This window comes from Bacillus rossius, chromosome 7 (assembly GCF_032445375.1).
Source record: "Bacillus rossius redtenbacheri isolate Brsri chromosome 7, Brsri_v3, whole genome shotgun sequence".
Classification (NCBI taxonomy): Eukaryota; Metazoa; Arthropoda; class Insecta; order Phasmatodea; family Bacillidae; genus Bacillus; species Bacillus rossius.
The window spans coordinates 31696106-31717959 of NC_086335.1; the positions used below are offsets into that span (position 1 = coordinate 31696106).

The window sequence follows — 21854 nt, forward strand, 5'->3', positions numbered from 1 at the left end:
AGGTAATTATTTTGATAATTTTCTGAACATTTTTAAATAAAGTTCAGAAAATGGTATTTTTGAGTACTCTTTAAGATATTTGATGTTACTGTAAATTGCCATTGCAATATTTCAAGTAGTTTACTGGTAGTTTACCATTTGAATAGAATGTTGGGTTACATTAGGTTGGTAGCTAAAATACTGTAAAAACATTTGAATAATTGCTTAGGTTTGGTTGCTACATTAAAAAAAAAATTCTGTGAATTGTATGAATGGGTGGGTTTGTATTAGGAAAGTCTTTTTCAAACACTGGAAAATGCTGTGAAAAATTGGTTAGTTTATGTACTCTGCATTAAAATACTGTAAATGATGTAAATAGTTTGTTAGGTTAGGTTAGCAACATTAAAATAAAAATACTAAACCACATTTTTTAGAACAAGCAGTAAGTAGTCAAAATAACTATTTTCAGAAGTAAAAAATATTTTTTTATTCAAGCACCTTCTCTATCAAATTACCATTTTTTTAAATAGGGAAAACAAGCTGCAGGTAGAGAAGTATATAGTTTGTTAGCTGAGTCCAGAGAAGCGGAGGTGGCAGATTTGCAATTAAAACTGCAGAAAAAGAAAAAAGTTAGAAATTTTGAAAACTTAAAAAATTCAATATTAAAAGATACGTGGGATGATAAATAAACATGAAACATACATAAAATAGAATACTATTGATAATTTTAAATTATTATCATTATATTTGCAAAATATAAACCAATGTGTGAATAATGTTGCAGTACAAATCTAAATTTGTCAAATCATCTTAGCCTCATACTTGATATATATATATATATATATATATATATATATATATATATATATATATATATATATATATATATATATATATATATATATATATATATACTAGCTGCTTGATCCAGCTTCGCACGGTTGTATTAATTGGGGGGGGGGGGGGGAGGGGGAAATGAGACCAAATCTCTTATTTACAGTTATAATAAATGAAATAAAATGAAAATTAATTAATTTTGACAAAAATTTAATACAATGCTTTGTAATGTACCGAAGAAAAAACGAATAGCACCGATGGTTTCCCGACTCTCGAGCACGTAACGTTGTCATGGAAACGAAGTACCCACTGTTTCCCGGGCTTAAACACCAATCAACATTGATCGAAATAAAAACTACCCTATCTCTCAAGTTGGAAAAAATTACACATAAATGCCCATTTTCATCGAAATCAGTTGACTTGGTGAAGGGGACCTTTTTAGAAATCAGATGTAGTTAGTAATTGTCTTCTTAATTTGAATAATTTATATCACTTTCAAATCCCGACCGACTTTGTTCTACCAGTGTATAGTTATTTACCTGTATATATCTAAAAATTGGTGGTCTGTATTTAATGAGTGATGAGGACTACACTAACAATGAAATAGTCGTTGCCATGGAGACGAATGAAGCATCAACAATGCTACAGCCGTTGCCGTGGTGATTTTCTGCCAACTCATACATACATCACATTAGAAAACTCTAAAATTATAAGATTAAGACCATTAATCGAAATAAAAAATATCCTATCTCTCAAGTTGGAAAATATTACACCTAAATGCCAATTTTCATCGAAATCGGTTAAGTGGTTTAGGAGTCCATTGAGGACAAACATTGTGACACGAGATTTATATATATTAAGATATATATATATATATATATATATATATATATATATATATATATATATATATATAGAGAGAGAGATAGAGATGAGAGAGAGATGAGAGAGATATGAGAGATGAGAGAGAGATATGAGAGATGAGAGAGATATAAGAGAGATATGAGAGATGAGAGAGATATGAGAGATGAGAGAGAGAGATGAGAGATGAGAGAGATATGAGAGATAGAGTGAGAGATATGAGAGAGATATGAGAGAGATATGAGAGAGAGATATGAGAGAGAGATATGAGAGAGATATGAGAGAGATATGAGAGAGAGATATGGGAGAGATATGGGAGAGAGATATGAGAGAGATATGAGAGAGAGAGATATGAGAGAGAGAGATATGAGAGAGATATATGAGAGAGAGAGAGAGAGTTATTTTGTCCATCATGGTGTATGCCTATCTGTTAGTAACAAATAATTTTAAAAATACAATGTAATCTCTTTATAACGTCACTCGATTTAACGACAAACTCCATAAAACGTCGAAATTGCATGACTTTGGTTGGTTTACCTTGTTTTCTATACAATAATACACTCTTTATAGCGTCACGCTCACTCTATTTAATGACAACAATACAGCATTATAAATCATTAAGCAGTACTTTCTAAGTTGCCGAAGTTGATAGGAACTGCAGCTGTGTACGTTCTTTTGTTTGCTGTTTTGGTGTTGTATTATCTAGCACGTGTTTACTTCGACTGACGTACCGGAAATTCTAAGAAATTTTGTCTTTTGTTTTTGTCTGATGAACTTACACATGTTTACCTCGGTCACTAGACTTTTGTCAAGTTGTTGCACGTTATCATTATCGCAGTTGCTTACAGACTTTCGAACTGTAAACATGGCGAGTAAACGAAAATCTTTGTGTATTGATGTAAAAGTTTTATTAATACGCTCAATAGAGGCGGGAGAAAAGATCAGTGATGTTGAAAGACGCTTTGGATTTAGCCGCTCTACCGTGTCTACAATATGGAAAAACAAAGATAAAATAACAAACTATACGCAATAAGTGTTGTTATTTGTATGAATATTAATGTTCGTGAGTAAAATGTGTACTATTTTAGTAAATACATATTATTATAGAATAGTAAATTGATATCTTTTATTTCTCTCCATTTAACGACCACTCTCTATAACGCCGAAAAATGCTCAGTCCGTTAAGGGTTGTTATATAGAGTTTACACTGTATGTATATTCAATTTGAAATGTTGAATAGAATATAAAATTGTTTATGAACATTTAATATGTTTTTAGTAGTCGCAGACCCCTATATGCTTGGTAATGAAAATGTACATGTAGTTGCAAAAGTGACTATCACTATGTTCCTGAGGAACTTAGTTTGTTAGTCGCTCATTGCCAAGATGTCATTTGTCATTGTCAGTATGTTGATACGTTGATAGTGACTCTTTTTCTGTGCTTTTATTTTATTTTGTAATCTCATCATGTGTATGACATTTAGAGGTGGTTTTTGAAGGTTCTTGAATTGTATGCAGGGTAACATATTAAAGTATTGTTAAATAATTATTTATATTGCTTTTTTAGTGGTGCTTTAGGGCTAATGTATTTTTTGGACTGGTTTTAACAGTATGGGATGTGGTGTCACGTTAGAAACATGCAACAGCTTATGTGTTTTTATTGTTTATTTTATTACAATTCAGGTGTTGGTGTATCACTCATTAATCACTGCTTCAGCTGCAGTATTTTTTTACTGTTACTCCGATGACATGAAAATATTGTAACCATAATGGGTTGTATAAGTTTTTCTTGGTTGAGTCTGCAAAACCAAAATATATTTTTTAAAGAGAGAAAAAATAATTAGTTATATTGCTATGCAGTTGCATGAAAGTGTTTGATATGTACACTCTTGGAGTGGTGGTGTAGCATGTGCTGTGTTTTTTTATACTTTTTTTGTGAATTCCAAAAACTGTACATTCCAAAATATTTAAAAGACTGATTTATTTTCAGAAGCATTCTGGGAGAATTTTGATTTTTCCTTATTTTTGAAAGATTTTTTTGTATCTCAAAGTTTAAAGTCATATAACAATCATTTCTCTTGTAATTAGTTTCTTTTTATACTTAGAGGGTTCTTATGTTATTATTGACAATAACTTATATCTTATTTATTTATGTGAGCTATGCATTTGCAGCAATCTTAGTAGTGTTGTAGCTAATAGCCAATTTCTGTATAGCCAACCTTTATGGAGCAGTTTCTTGAAACATCAGGGATGGGCTGTAGGTTTAAATGCTGGATGCCTACCAGCATAAAGTAGATAATAACAATTAATCTGAATTATTTTTAAATGTTGTATGTGTATGTTTTGCTTTTATGATTTAAGTTGTTTGCTTATCAACATGAAGAGTCAGTAGGCAATTGGGTATATTCAGGGGAAAAGTGTTGTAGCAGTGCTTAAGTCATTACATAACTTAGCTGTACTGCATAATACAGTACACTGTAGTGAGAAATTCCTTTTTGTAAGAGGAATTATAGGCTTACATTGTATTATGACAGGACTGGAAATATCATCAAAAGTTAGTGCTAAAGAAAGTAAAATGCCTTTCTTAGAAAATATGCAAGTGGATATTTAGTTGTTTGACTTGGGCTGGTTTATTGAAAAAACAACAAAAAAAAAAATACTATCTTCACATTTTACCAAAAAAAAAAAAAAAATAATGTAAAAATTTTGAGGAAGAAATAAAAGACAGTATACAGTGAACCTTTTGCAAACAAGTAATTTAGGATGTATATATTTAAAAATTTAAATGTTTGAATGCAAAAATAAATGCAAGTATATTATCTGTGTTATTAAAGAGGTAAAAATATGTATAAAAATTTGACTCTACAGAAAAAACTTCGCTCTGTGTAATGAGGAAACCTTTTATTTTGCAAATAATTTTTGTTATTATTGGATTTAGCATGAAAATAACTTACAACATTGTGATAACATCCTAATAGTTAGGTACGTTAGGGAGTAACCCATTAAAAGAGGATTAGAATTTAAATCTTTGAGATGTAGCTGACAATCATTCATTAATCATTAGTCATTGCAGAGGACTCAATTAAATTCTATTATTATTACCTTGAATTTGGTGTAATCTTTCTTGAGGGGGTTCCCCCCTTCCTTCAGTAATTGTTGATGCTTCATTCTGTACATTCCTGACTGGCAAAGAATGTACTAAATTTGGGAAGAAAACTACAATTTTTCAATTTGTGTTTAACTTAGTGATTGTCACCAGCCGATACACACAGCTGTACAATAGTGATTAGTGCCACTAAGTTATGTTTCACAAGTCATTGAGTATGTTTGGTCATGTGTCAATTTATCCAACTTGTTAATACTATAATAAAACTGTAGAACCGTCATGTCTGTACATTGAAAACACTTGGCAAATACTGATTGAGAGTGATGTATGGAGTATAACAGAATACATGTAAAACTATTTTTAAAAACTTTGTTTGTCTGCCTGTCTCTCATTTTGAACTTGCTAATCTTCAAAACTACTTGAATTTTCATGGGGGTTTTCACGGGCAACTGGAGCATAGCTTGGGGCAACATACAGACTTAATTTAATAAAAATTGGCTTACTGGAAAAAAAAATTAAGGTTTTAGGAGTCTGCCCAGCTTAGTTCAGTTTGTAGAAAAGTCAAAAGATGAAGTTTCAGTAGTTGATTTTTAAAAAGTGCTCACATATTATATGTTAATTGTTCGACATAATTTAAGGGCATTTGCTATGAATGGAATAGAAATGATGTAAAATGATTTAATTTCAGTAACTAATTTATACATACATAGTTAAAAGATACACTGGCTTTTGGTATTAAACACACCTAAAATTCTATATGTGTGTCTAAGAATATTGTGGATTTTATACGTATGAGCATTATTTTGCTCCACTGCTTTATAAAAAAAATACTATTATAACAAACACAAAATCCATTTGTTTCAGTTTTTTTTATAGAGGTTTTACTATTGAGTAGTGATGGGTTACATCCCATTTCGAATCTAGGTCTCAAGAAATAAAATATATTAACTATGGTATTGAAACAGTGAACCTTTTAAATGTTTACATCACAAACTAAGTTTTCCAAGTCAGTACATATTATTGTTGTATTTACTTGTTTATAAATAATTATTACAAAATATATTGGGCAACAGTAATAGGACCTGAAAGTTATCAGTGTAGAATGTTTTGATTTTAGTATATTTCCTCCAGTATTTTTTCATCAAGTATCAAATCCTTCTATTGCTAAGGATTTGGTGGTATTTGAGGATATTATTGGCACATCCCTACTATTTACATTTTGTATTCGATGTGCATAAAAAACCAGAAGAATTGACATTTTAGTGGAAGTAGGAGACTAATTAAAGAACTACTTTTAATTTTAATTTTGTCTATGTAGTATTTAAATTTTAGGGTTTGCTTGTTTTTACTTAGTAAGTTAATATGTTTGCAGAAAATAATTGCATTTGTTAGCTAAAGTTCTGACCAGCGAATTTGTGATAACACATGTAAATATGCTTATTCAAATTTTTAAAGGAATTGAAATAAATGGCCATTTGTTTAAAACTTTTACTTTCTTCAAAGAAAATAACTTACTGTAACTTTACTGTAACTGTTACTGTAACTTACTGTAACTTTCTGTGAACCCCGTTTAGTGAACAAACAACTTGATTAATCACTAAACAAAAAGTGATATAATCTACCAACCTAATCCTCTATACCCATCCCTACTGTTAGATTAGTTGGAACTGCTTACTGTATGTTTCTAGCTTGTAAAAACTGTGCAATGAACTATATCTATGTATTTTAAAATATACTTTTATAATATAATAGTAATATAATATGTTTATGTGATTTTAAACTGTGTTATTCTATCAGTATGTACTGATATAATTTGATATGCTTTCAGTATTAGTATGACTTGTGATTAATGTGATATAAAAGAAAAACTCATATTTTAATATGTATTAGCTTTTGGGACAATAATTGGAAGTAGGTTTTGTATCTTGAATGTAAATAGAATAGTCAAGGGTGTAGGTATTTATTTATTTAAACAGACAATTTTATAAACATATTTGATTATTCACAGATAAGGCCTGCTTATTAGGAGAGAATTTTCATTGATTCTGTAACCAGTCTTAAGTTTGTGTGTTTGCATAGCTTGTAGTGACTGAATTGTGTGGAATCGGGGCTGATAGTTTAGTGGAAACTTAACTTTAGTTTATAATTTGCAGGCACAATTAAGTTTTTGGCTATTATAAATACAATCATTTTATGTACTTTTTAATTGCAACATGAAAGTTAAAACTGTTCTTTTAAAGTACAATGCTATTTTAAGTTTTGTAGACTTTGTGGAATAAATTTACCTATGATATTTTCTTTCTGTGAGTTTTGTACAAAAAAATAATAATGGAGACTGTTGGGTTTATTCACTTGGTAATGACAGGAACCCTACATGTTTTTTTAACCCTAATGATTGAAACATAGCTTAGAACAGACAAATAAAACCATCTTCACTTAGGGTCAGACTAACAAATACTGTAGCAACCAATACCAGACAGCTCTGTGCTATTAACATGCCATAAATAACTTATTGACATAGAGTGATACTGCAATAATTTATTTTTTATTAGTTACTAGCTAATGCTCGGCATGCATTGCAATGCCTCATTGTAATATTTTTAAAATTTTTTTTAAGCTTGTATGCACATACAAAGCTTCTCTCTCTATCTCTCTTTATCTCTTTGTATTTATTTATATCTCTTAATATATCTCTATCCCTTTATATTAATATCTCCATATCCCTATCTATATACTATATCTATAACTTACTAAATATATCCATATCTGTCTATATTTCTGTATGTATCTTCATATATCTCTATACATATATATATAGCTAGCTATATAAATATAGCGCGATAATTCTCTATATCTCTATTTATTCGGACCTTAGAAAAAAAGGAACTGACATAAAGTACTTGCTGGTAATAATTATCCGTTACTACTTGTGCGCCAACTTAATTTTTGTTTTAAGGGTTGGTATTATCGAAATCTCATCTGAACAGTGACCTCCTTCATGTTTTAAATATGGAGGTAAGAAGTAAGGGAGTTGGTGTATAAAATCTTTGCTATTTTAATACTTGAAGTCAAAATGAGAATGACCTGTAACCCTTTTTTTCTTCTGCATAGCAAAACATTTGTGTTTATAATAAAGTTTAACCCTAATTTCTTGCAGATGTGTTGGTAATATGTTTCGTTGGCTATATTCACTACATGATGACTAGAGACATGCATATTTCGCGATTGCGATAAAACGAATTTTTACGCGAATTTGAGTACATTTTTAAGAATAACGCAAATTTCTCACATTTTGGATAATAACGCGAAATCCTTGAATTTTCTGCGAACAGTCAGAACATTTTCCTCATTCGAACACGGCAATTCAATTTGTAAATACAGTAACAAACGTGAAACAACAAAAAACCATAGATAACTACCCACACAGTGTATAGCAAGTTGACGAACAATATACAACACACATTTAAAATCCCAAAATATACATATTTTATAACATGAAAAGTTGCTTTTATTTCTAAACATGTAACAATTTAAGCCTAGGCGTGTAAAAGTTCGAGTAATTACAGCAGGAGACAATCTAAAATGTACTAGGGAAAAACGTAAACTCACGAATGTAGAAACGTAACGGAAATGTCGGAAATATTACGTGGCTGATCGTAACATTGTAAGTGCTGGTACTGTATTTATGTCACAACTTAGCCGAAATACTGGTACGAGACATGAACTTCACAAGATAAAATGAGTGGAATCTTGGTAACTGTTTTATACGTATTTTATAATTTCGGAAGTATTATACGGTTGACGCATATTTTTTAAACTAACCATTTATTTGTGGGGATCGTAAATAATTAATTATTGGTATCAAGACATCAAGATATAAACTGGTATTAGAACTGGACAAAACGGGAGGTGGAGCTTATATTTTTTTCCACTAAGCTCGCTTCTATTGGCTGGCTGCTGATGGAAGGTCACGAGTCTGGGCGGAGCATTGAATGAGTTATACTGCGCATGCGCAGCTCAGAGAACAGACGCCGCGCTGTAACAACAGATGATCGAGTACAATGACCTTTCTCCGCGCAAGGCGCGCTATTGACGGTAAATTTTCATCAATTTGCGCCCCTTTTTTATTTATTTTTACTGTGTAATGTAGCCCGTATTTGTTCTGAACGCTGCAGGATGCAACTGTATTTTAATTAACTTTAACGTATTTCTTACTTTTCCCTTTATTTACACTTTCCCGCTTTTTACTTTGTCCCCATGAAAAGTGCAAATAAGTGGTTTTGTTGTATTTTGATGTTAGGCTCGCCTGGACAGTCGATTATCACGGTGTTTACAGCAGGTTGTTTCTCGAAGCGTTGTTCTCTTATATAGTTTTTAGTGTTGTTTGTCCATTGCGTCCATTTTTATTAACCAAATACCAAATTTAAAATGCAAACACGGTGACGATTCGTAACATTCTGTTGTGCGCAAGTTAAAGTTTAACGGGTCGAATTTTGTTGCAGATAGTTTTCAACGTCTGTGAAATAAATTAAAGGTGTACAATTTAAACGTCGGCTAAAACATTAGGCCTATTAAAATGCCTAAAGTGCCAGTAACTGCAAAACAGCGAGCCTCTGAATTTTCTCAACACAGACTTTATGCTAGTGATTCAACCACACTTTTTTGTCGTCACTGTATTGTCACCGTCTCTTGGGATAGGAAAGACTCATGTTAAAAACATGAAGGCAGTGAAAAACACAAGAAGCGTGTCTCTTCATTGCAAGGCTCATCTAGTACGTCTGAACGCCAGTCGTCAATATCTTCAGCGTTTCAGACAGCAAAAAATAATGTCCAAAAAGACAAAAAGTTGGAATTTATAAAGGCAACAACAGAGACCTTTATAAAGGCAAATATACCCCTTGAAAAGCTTGATGATCCTAATATCAGGGTATGGCTGAACAAATACATCGAAGGTGCTGGAGACATGCCACTTGCGAGAACAGTCCGTGAGTAATATGTAGGGGACATAGCCAAATGCAGAATTGAAGATGCCAAAACTGCATTAAAGGACAAAAAAATTGACATACTGTGCGACGAAACAACAGATAAAATGGGTAGGTGTGTATTTGTTGTTTTATTTAGAATTCTGAATCTTCAACAGGATAAACCAGAAATATTTGTTGCAGGAGTTCACTTTCTTGAAGCTGCTAATGCCACAAACTGTGTGAGGGCAATTTTAGATTCACTCAAAATGTACAATGTACAGTATGGTGATGTGCTCTCAGTAGTAACCGATGCTGCTCGTTATATGACCAAGGCTGTTAGTACTCTCGAAGTAATCCTTGGAGACCAGTTAACGCATGTCCAGTGCTGGGCACATAAGTTAAACCTTGTTGGCAATGTCTGGGTGAAAGAGTTGCCTGAGTTGAACAATGCTATGAGCAAAATAAAAAATGTGTTCAACAACACCAGGAAAAGAAGGCACCTGTATGCTAGCTTTCTTGAAGAAAAGCATGGAGAGAAACGTCTATTGTTCCCACTTCCTGTTGTTACTAGATGGAATTCCTGGTTCAACAGCGTTTTTTATGTAGCAGACTACATACATGGCATTGTTGATTTCTGCAAAACAGATGAACTAAAGGCAACACAAAATTCAGGGGTTGAGTTTCTGTGTTCACTCACAGAAAATGACATTTCTCTCATTCTTTGTCAAACTGTCTTTGTGAAAGAGCATGCCAAGAGCCTTGTAGAGCTAATTCAGAAACTTGAAGGTTCTTTGTATCCAACTGCCCATTCACTATATGGGGACTTGCAAGATATAAAAAAAAAATTTGAAAACATCACTCGTGGCATTTATTTTGAGGCAACCAGTAGAGCTTTGTCTAACATGCCCCCCGCTAAAGCTGTTGAAGCTAAAGTGTCCATCACAAGAACAGCAACACAAGCCCTTTCCAAACTGAACTCTCTCATGACAACTGACCCAAGTAGAAAGAGATTTGAAGCAATTCAAATTTTTAGTCAGGAAAGTTTGTTGCTTGCTAAATTAAACCCAGAAATGGTGCAGAAACTGAAAACTGTCCATAGTCTCTACTCCATAAGCACTGAAAAATTAACAGCTGGTTTTGGTCAGCTTCAGGACATTGTTACAAAACAAATGGAAACAGACAGTTCAGTGGACGTAGTGAAGTCATTGAATGTAGTAAAGCTGTCACAGCCATTGTTTGCTTCCAGCTGCCTTGAAGCCATCTGGATGCCTTCTGCAAACGTTGACTATGATCAATTTTTGTCCTTATATAACACAGTCTTAACAGACCGCAGGACAAATTTAAGTGAGGCTAATTTGTGTATCATGGCTACTTTTGCTTTCAAGAGCTAAAGTTTGAGGATTTTGTCCCATGTGTTTATGTCACTATTTTAGAGACTTCATATTTATTCTTGCTGGTTTAGGTACTAAAATATTTTCAATTACTGTATGTAAAAAGTGATGTGCAAATTTGATTGTAAATTACTGCTGCTAGTGTAACTGTACAATGCAAGAATGTGTCCAAAATTTCAAGGTATGCTTAGCTTAATTTTTTTAATTTATAGTGCTAAAACTATTTAAAAAATAACACCGCTTTTGATGTATGATAACACCACTTTTAAGGGTAAATAACAACGAATTTTGCTATAAAATAAACCCCAAAACTGCATGTCTCTAATGATGACATATTTATGATTCTTCCTAGCGAGTTATTTTCAAGCTATTAAACAAATATATAGCATATTAGCCTTTATACAGCTACTATATCAGGTACTTAAGAACAGACAACCATTCCATAGACTAATACCTCCATGGTTTCAAAGGTCAAGCATGCAAAATTTCATAGAGATTGGATGAATGATGAGTTATCAATGCAATGATGAAATTTTATGAAGAATAAATAAATTCTGGTTTAAGGTTTGGTTTTATCAGAATCTTACCTACACAGTACGGTTATTACCATTACAACGATTTTCCCTCAAATACTGTTAAATGTTTTGATCCCGCCAATAATTAAGATCTACGTTATTTTTATTATAAATTTCTTTTCCCATATAAAACAATGTATTTTAGAGTTGAAAACCATTATTTGTTAGGATATTCTGTTAATTAACAGAAATATGAAGTTTGTGATATGTAAAGATGTGTTAAATATCTTTGAAAGTCCTTTTCAATCTTATAGTCTTAATCTGCAGCACATTCATATTTGGTGTAGAGTGCGCAGCATAGTCCAATATCAATATCGATAGCTCACCGATTACATGCAACGTGCACGCTCTGTCTCGTGCCACATGAACTACATTTAATAGCCCACATTCTTTCGTGGTTAGTCTGTACTACAATGATGGAATGGCGAGATTTCACCAAGAATAATTAAAATTTTGCTTTTGGTTTTGTTTTATCAAAATCTCACCTAGACAGTGACTTTCCCCTTGTTCCGAAGGTCAAGTGTATAAAGTTTCAACTCAATTGGATGAACGATGCGTGAGCATATAGAAGATGAACACACACACATTCATTTTTATATATAAGAACATTAGTGAAGTAAAGCATTTTATTATCATGTAACAAACATTTTTCACTTCTATAAAGTATTTTGAAGATCTTGAGGTTTGTTTTTATAGTAAGTTTTTGCTTAGAGAAGAGAAAGTTTGATTTAAGTTGTTTTTGTAGACATACACCATTGCTGGTTACATTGTATGTAGTAATAAGAAACCTGAATAACAGACAAAAAATATGTTTATATACAAAACAGATGAATATGGAAACACATAGGAAATAAGCCAGAATCAGCCGATGTCAAAAAATCAAAGAACAATGACAGGACCGAAAATTCCTGGAATAAATTTGTCAGAAACAAATAAAAAAAAGTGCACGTGTAACTCAGTACATGTGATAGAAGTGAAACTACATTGGCATTCTAACCTCGACTCGTAAGTACATAGAACGTAGGGATAAAATGGCATAGATAGAGAAAGAGAGAAAAAAACAATTTTCTAAATAAACATTAACTAATAAAATTATTACTCACTTCAAAATAACTGCTCAGGATATCAATAATTATTGATCAATCAATAATTATTAATTAACAATAAATATTAACTACCTACCTGTTTAAATACTCGCACCATAAGAAAATTTGTTTAGTAAATATCAAAGCTAGGATTGAGCTCCACGACGCGATAAATAAATGGCACGGGCCTTCCTCACTGTAATTCTTTACATTATAACCATATTGCCACAAAGTGAACATAAAAACAATTAATATCCCACGCATAGGATTTGTTCAAACCTTTTTTTAACTAGCATATTCTTAGTTGGACTCAACATATTTACACGCTCGTTGGCTCATAATTATAATACAATGTGTGATTTAGTTAATCAAATAATAATTTGTGACAAATAATTACCCTATCAAACTAAAGCGTGGAAAGAATTGTACCAGTAAAAAAAATGTTTAGTTACACAGCTAAAACAATACTTATTAAACACTGTTTAACAGTACTGATTTACACAAGTAATTAAAATTATACGTACTTAAAAGAACACCATTTTCTCTTGAATACGGGCCGTGGTGCTGTGCACAACAATACTCAAACCCCGTTGTGTTGCCCTCTGCCAAACTCTCCCTTAGTAAATGTGAGCAAGTTGGCTGGCGTCAGGCGCAGGTAGGTTCAGACTGGCGTGACCCGCCTATCCCTGCAGCATGGCAGGGTTAAACCAGAGCCGCACGCCACCATATATAGCCCCGCGGCCCGCCAAGTTCTCTGCACCGCCCGCAAATTTTTAATGCCAGAAATCGTTTCACAAAAATCGTTCATAAAACGGTTGAATTACAATTCGGCCTTGAAATTCAATTTCCATCGCGCCAAAAGAAGTTTCACTGACGGACACAGTCGGCTGACGACGACGACGAGACAGTTGCGACTTAAGCAGTGAATTAAAACAAAACAACAACTTTGTACAATAAAGCTACAAACAGAGGAACCAGAGGATGATTCAAATGACAATACAGTGGATGCACATGTGAACCCAGCAATGATATGAAACAAATATTCTGACTCCACAACAAAGACAACTCATACGAACATAGTAGGGCTTCTGAAGAGACAACAGTTGCGATGTTTCAGGGACAGAGATCTGTTCCCGTCTGCTGGCACAGGCAGACAGATCAGTCTGTTAATGGTAATGACCGTCAGACATTGATGCCAAAAGTTTCGGATCAGCTGGAATGCTCTGAACCTAAACTGTATTACAAAAACATTTTAAATCAATCTTCTGCATTATAAGAACCATTCAAAGAAAATAAAAAAAAGTTTATGTTTTACTATTGTCATGTTGGTATTGTAAATTATAAACTTATTCTGCCATCTATTGGACTGGTGTGATGATAATGCCAGATTTTTCCCACAAATATCGTAAAAGTTGTCGTGTATGAGTTTTGAATTAGTTTGTTCTTTTCTAATTAATAATTATCAAAAAGAGCTGAATGAGCAGACCACTGATGGTGTTCAGTTTGTTTTTAGAGTTTTGTAGTAATTTTTTTTGTTACTAATTATTGTTCTCAGTGTATATTTGGCAAAACAGTATTTGTACCCATATCTACCCAAATAAAAATAGCTAGGAAAATGAGTTTGACGAATGAAATTTCTTCTGTTTCACAAAATGTTACAACTTTATGTTACTTGTTTATTTCCTTTGTGAGATATTTTTTTATATTTTTTTACAGCCATTAACAACCAACTCGGAAGAATAGATAATTTTTCAAATGTTTATTTTTCAATATTTCACATGAAAAGCTATTATTAAAAGAGTTTCATATTTTTTATGAAATGTACTTGATTTCATATTATTTTTAATTCACTAAAATTTTCTGTCCCAATAAATATGCTATAAGTAAACTGTAATTGCACTTAGAATTTATTATTGTATATTTAACAAAACCAACAATTCAACCCATGAAAATGATATATATATATATTTTTTACATGCTTTTGAGAAGTTTTCTTGCTTAATAAGGCCAAAATAATTTTTTTTTTTTCCCCAAAAATTTTGATGGGTTTTAATGAAATATTGTAAATGGACATTTTATGTGTATTATACAAATTTATGACTATTGAAATAAATCATTTGTGGCATATTCCTGTAGAGAGTGCAACTTTCAGGAATATGAAAGGTTGTAATGCTTTTTTTTATATAAACATTTTTTGACTGCAGTTCAACTTTCATTCAACAGTCATTATTGTTTAAGAATTTAAAGTTTTAGTGTTTTGTATGCTACTTAAGTGTTTTCTAAATTTTTATTAATTAAAGTTCTTAAACCAAAGTACTCATTTGTATTCATTTCCTAGTTCTTCATCATTGTAAAAGCACACATTATTTTTAATCCATTGTAACTTATTGACTGAATGATTAAGTGCCTTAAAAGTAAACATATTGAAAAATTTTCCAAAATGGATTATTTGTTTTCACATGGACTGGAATAAATTTTATGAAAGTTTCTTATAAGTTAGATAATTTTGTTCATTTTGATTTGGGCTGAAGACTACATATGTCACATACCTGTACGTATTCATATGTATCTTAAATGCTTGTGTATGTAGTATGTATGCCTGCACACAAAATATTTTTAGAATGGAAATATATTTATACATTACTAAACATGATAAAATCATTGTATTTGCTTGTAATGAAGTTAAAACTATTTTATTAAAGATATTTTCTATCATATCACTAAGTGTGGTTTGAAAAATTAAATGACTTAACTGTATTCTCTAACACTTTACAAGTGTCTCATGTCATAGATTTATATACAGTAGGGCTATGGAAATGAATTTTAGGCTGGGAGTGTCGGCTATAATGAGATGAAACTTCTAAAAACACATTAATGCCTCAGGCTTGAACCTCATTCCATGCTTATGCTGATAAGGTTAATAACTTGGCAAAGGTTTGCATTCTGTATGCAGAATTTAGTAGGTATCATGTCAGTAAGAGTATCTGGTATCATGGTAATGCTTGTTTTTAGCTAACTGAAACCGTTGGCATTAATATTCAATTTGAGAGCAGTCAAAAATAAAATACTTAAAGTTATTTTTTTTCATATTTTATTTATTTTTATATAATATCTATTTCATGTCACAAAAAACACAGGCTCTTTTTGAACATAAAAAAATAACATACTTATTTAAATTAAACACATCCATATAATCAGCAACAAACATTTATTTAATATCATTATTGGCACTGTAAAATGATGAAGTTCTGAAAAACAGAAATTTCTTATGATGTAAACTGTTATACACATCCATGTTATCGTAGAATCTGCTTTGAATATAGTTTTATTTTTTTTTTCCGCACATCTACAAATAAAAATGAAATGCACTGAATTTAAAAGTTTACGCAGCTTTCTAAACTGTCCAGCTTTCAAATTTTTCTACAAACAGTCTATATTTAGTCGTTTAAAAGAGTTACAGATATAATAATACTGTATTTCATCACCTGAGTATTATAATCCTAAAAGAATGTTTTGAAGCTACTTCATGTTCCTGTGATTTTTGTGATGTTCAGTGAACTTCATTTTATCTTTTTTTTTTGTTCTATAACCACGAGTCAACAATTTTTTTTTCCACTTGGAAACAGATCAAAGCTTTTACTGCACCAGTATATTCCCTTCTACCACATCACTTCTCTAGCATTCAAGCCAATAAACATAAAAAATGATCAGTAATACTACTGATGAGCCTGCGTGATCATTCCAGTGCACCACCATGATTTAGGTTTGTGGTATACGTATTACAGATCAATTCATTAGCATTGCAACATACAGACCTTGTCACCTAAAAATATTGTACATGTAAACCAAAGTATTATTTACAATACTATATGAATGAACACCACACTATGCACAGATACATAAATTAAAATATTTTTGTTGGAACCAAATAACTACATAATTTTCCATTTTACTTTTGAGTTTCATTTTATTTTTACTCTTTTATCTCTAATGTGAAGTATTTATGAAGACCTAACTAGGTAATATGTTTTGGAGGAAGATAATGCTTTGTTGATTTTGGTGGTGCTGCAGAAGCAAAATAAAAGTTAGTGGAATCTTTTTCAAATTTTAATAATAGAAGATGAAAGAAAATAGTATCTACCAACTAATGTGACACACTTCTGTGAAGTGCGCTATTGAATGTGTAATACACAGAAACTTAATATGTAATACATTGATGGTGTTCTTTTGATTTTAATACAAGCATGTTAAAATTTTTTGTATTGAAAGAAAAAAATCTTTCTAGAACTGTTGCAAATAGCTGATCTTAGCCTTTTTTTTAATGACTTCTGTAATCTAATTAGTGTTTCAAAGTGTTAGAAATGTTCTGAAGCCTGGAGCATAATGGCCGCTTGTATTTGGTTTGCACTGAGGGAGAAGTATTAATGTGCTAGGAACCAAAATTGACACAATGGTTGAATACTTAGACAACTTCCATTAAAGGATCACATCAGAAGATATGGAAAACAACAACCTAGTCTTAGAATTACTAACATTAAAATATATTTATCACTACTTAAAACAAGCTAACAAGTTCAGTAACATTGCCTATGATGGAGTCGATCATACTTGTCTTAGTGATGATCATCTATGTAACTCATATTGATAACAGGATAAGCATAGTTTACCCTTTTTTGATACTTGCATGAGCCCTGCAAATGACAACAAACATTTTGTGTTCGAGTAGTGTGGTGTATACATGAATAATTATAATAATAAAGCTACAATAGAAATACAATGGATTTAAAAATAAACAGCAAAAAATTTACAACTACTATAAATATTATCTTTACAATATAACAAATTAATCAAAGCATTCACAGTAATTAAGTATTGCATTACATACAATATTGCACATGCCCAGCCAAGAATATGTCATTCTTTATAAATTTAAATTTAAGTACACCTATCATCAAATGTGATACGTCTATATCTCATTACGGTATCTAGTCAAGGAAATAATAATACATGGTTTGGATGCTGGAAGATAAATTTCAATATTTTCTTAACTACTTTAGCTACGCATCGTTTAATTTCCTATTTGCACTGCCTTCAGTTTACAGATATCCTCTGTGGCAATACTGTTCCCAAACATTCACTCTGATTTTTTTTTCTTTCTGATTTTCTCCATCTTCCTTTAAAGAAATCTTGAGCACGTTCTGTTTTAAATGCCACCTGATAAACTTACCACCAAAACAATCAAATTTATTTTTAAAAAATAAATTTGACAGAAATTGAATTCAATTGAAGACATTTATAAGAAAGCAAAATAATAATTTTTAATTTCAAAATATTTTTTTTACTTTGTAAAATAAGTCTTGAAATGGTATTGATAATAAATGTTTCTGCTGTTAAACTCAATTTCTGTAAGCTTATTAATGACTTTAGTAATTTATAAAAAAATAATAAAACCATTTGGATTAGCCTTACTAGATGGAGTCAAGCATAACACACATAAAATGATATCTAGGTATTTAAGAAATATGAATGGGTATTCTATCGTAATCTCATTCCTAGCATACTTTAACACCTTACTTAAAATCTTCCCCACAAGCTGCTGTCTTCTAATTTTCATCTTGTAGAGTCTTGGGTATGCTTTTTTTTTGTAATCAGATAGTTGCAAGAAGTTTTCTGAAAGTCCGACCACACCGCCGTTCATGACCCTAAATATTTTAAGTGATTTAATTGACAACAGTAAAAGTAAGTCAACTATTGTAAAACTTTTGCTCATACAGAGACTGGAAGAAATAAAGTGAATTTCATTTGAAGGAAATTGATGCCATTTGCAATAGCAGACATCCCTTTTTGCAACATTGTTACCAGGAAGAGTCGGGCAGTGTTTGCTCTGTGTCTGTGTTTGTAATAAATCACATTAATTTTTATTCAGCAATGATTTTTTTTCAGATACAGACATAACTGATTCATATTCTTTCTGCTATACATATTAAAATTAGTTTTGACTTGCAAAAAAAAAAAAAGTTTGTGAACATATGGACAAATGTATTGAAGTTTTAAAAAGGAATTTTTATTATGCTTAATGAAATAGAAAGAAAAACCCTTTGAATATCTAAAAAAGTAATTTTCTAAGCTGGTGAAAGTGTTATTTTGGTTAGAAAAACTTGGGCTTTTAAGATATTGTCATCAAACATACTCTGCATTTGTTTCCCAGTATAAAAACTAATGCCTTGTTAAAACCTTGATAATCTTTCTTCACATGAAATTGAAAATATATGTGTTGCAATGAATTTCCCTGGGATACATTAAGTTGTTATTTGCTGATTTAGTGGAGTGAAATACAGTTGTAAATTTGTGAGAAATATATATGATTTTTTTTAAAAATCTATTCATTGATTAGTAATGAAGAATTCAAGCATAAGTGTTTTGCCACTGTCTTGAGACCTGATATAAAGTTTTGCTGCATTATTATTTTAGTACCTTAGTTTTTTAAAACATTATTTCCAATAAGTTTCTTAAAAAATTTCACCATAATTTTCATATGAGGCGTGGCACTTTATAACTTACTGCCTATACATCAATAAAATCATATATAATAATCATATATTAGGCTAATGTGTAGTATGTTGATGTACTGACATTCTTTGGTAAGACAATTGCAAAAGACAAGTATCATATGGTAGAAAATAATGTGGTATTTACCAGAAAGATATATCCAGCAATAGTAAAAAGTTTTATTTGGTATCTTTAACTGTGACCTACAATGCACCAATGCTTAAGAATCACTACTTAAAAATAAGTTTGTTAAAATAATTGTGTTTCAGTTCTTGACACATAACACATTCCGCGAAAGTTTTGTTCCTCAAATTCAAACAAATTTAGAAATAAAAATTTACCAAACAATAGGTGCATAGATGAACAAATTTATATTTACAACATTTTCATTTTATTATAGTCAAACATAAATTACATTGCATGCTGATTTAGTACCTAAACAATAAATATAATTGTTTAAAGTTGTGAAATAACATTATACCTTTTATATATCCAGTAGGTGATTTTGGTAAAGTTTATTTTATGATTGAGGTTTTGTATCAATTTCATTTTATCAATGGCTTACTGTAATAATCTTAGAGTAATGAAAATAAGTTAGAATCAATGAAAACTACTTTACTGGAATAAGTGAAATCCTTTAGTTTGTTACAGTGATTTTTGACTTCGTGAATTGTAATCTTGATTCCTTCTGATTGTCCATAACCAAGAACACATAATGTGTAGAACTGATTAAAATATTTTACAGAAACTGGCATTATGGTCTTAAATTGAGATTTTACTTGCAAATAAGAACATACCTATTGTATATTTTTTATAACATAGTAAAATATTTTATAATCTAATAAAATATGTTGTTACATTATTATTTTTTCTATAACTAAATTATATAATAGAAAAAAAATTATAGATGTTAATACTCTCAGTAAATATTATGAATAATTCAGTAGTTTTGTTTTTTTGTAGCTGTTCCAACTCTTATCCTTGTGGCAATTAATTTATATAAAATTAAATTTGGAATACTGCATCTGTATTTGATAAAAATTAAAACTTCAGATAGTATATAAATTTAGGAAGAAGTTGTAAGGTGACCTGCTTTTGTGTTGTTTTACAGAAGGTTTTATGTTCTTATGCTACGTCCAATAATTAATCAACTAATGGCTATGCACCACATACTATCAGTGTGTAATACCTGATTTATTAATTCAGTAGGCATACCTTAATAAATAAACTGAGTTGGGTTGTGTTCCTTCAGCTAGCAGAATGGAGGCCATTTATTTTCAGGTGGCATTCTGAATTTTTCCAGTTTTTTTCCCCTTATTCCTATTATAACTTTCACTGAATTATCTTTATATTTAATCAGGTAATCTTGGCTGAAATCTTAAAGCTTCTTATTTCACTTCCGGTCAAAAATTGTGCCAAACTTATCCCTTTAATCTCATACATAGTGCAACAGAAATAATCACAGTAATTCATGTGGCAGTCATAAGTGTACAGGCGATAGAACAATGCTTCGGAAGGCATGTTTTGTTTACTTTTTCAACACTGCACACAAATAGCTGAAAATCACGAAAATTTTTACTCGACATCAGATAAAGGAATTCAATAGTTATTTTGTTTTAGTTTTAACGCTGCATAACACTCCTGAAAACTTCAATACCTACCGGACAAGTTGAACAGTGTCCCGCTCATGGCAAATTTAAAACTCTTATAATGTGTGAGAAGGCCCCTTATTATTGAATTATTATTCATTCGAGAAGTTGCAATCGTGTTGAAAAAAAAAGATATTTTTTTTTGGTATATTTTTTATTATAAAATGGCATGCTTGCTTATTTTTTATAGCGGCATCAAACTGAAATTTTTATTTTCGAAACTTTATCCATACTGAAAAGAGTACAGTCAGCCTGACGGGTGGACAAGAGGTCTGGCGGGGCTTCACGCATGTGTGTGTGGTCAGAGGGTGGTGACGTACTGCTGGCAGGGCCGGCGCGCGCCGCGCGGGTCGCCCAGCGACAGCCGCACCAGCAGCGCGGAGCAGGGGCGGCGGCGGCGCGGTCAAGCGGCCGTGGTGGCGGCGGGGGCCTCGGGGGTGGCGGGGGCCTCGGTGGGCGTGGCCGGGGCGGACGCGCCGCACGCCTTCAGCTCGGCGAACACCTCGGTGAAGAAGCCCGGCTCGGCGTTGATGCGCAGCATGTCGCGGCTGAGGCGGTTGGCGATGCGCAGGCAGCGGTCCCAGAAGCGCTCCTTGTCGTCGTCCACGAGGAACGGCTTGAGCGGGTAGGAGATCTCGTTGCCCATGTAGGCGTAGGACAGGTAGAGGCAGGTGAGCACGACGGCCTGCAGCTCCTGCTCGCAGGCCAGCTCGTCCTGCTGCACCAGCTCGCGCACCAGCATGTACACAAACACCACGTTGGCCGGGTTGATGAAGGCCACGTCCTGCAACAGCCGGAGCCCACGGCCCGCAATCAATCATCGTGTACCGGTACACCGGAGCGTAGCCAGGAGGGGGGT

At 32.2% G+C, this 21854-nt stretch overlaps 1 protein-coding gene across 1 annotated transcript in view; it reads right to left on the reverse strand.

The window, feature by feature from the left end:
- Positions 1-21398: 21398 nt before the first annotated feature.
- LOC134534522 (cyclin-dependent kinase 5 activator 1) overlaps positions 21399-21854 on the reverse strand; it is a 56918-nt gene continuing 56462 nt past the window's right edge. Inside the window, exon 2 of the mRNA XM_063373004.1 lies at positions 21399-21779. Coding sequence (XP_063229074.1) covers positions 21399-21779 — 381 coding nt within the window. The remainder of the gene's footprint in view (positions 21780-21854) is intronic.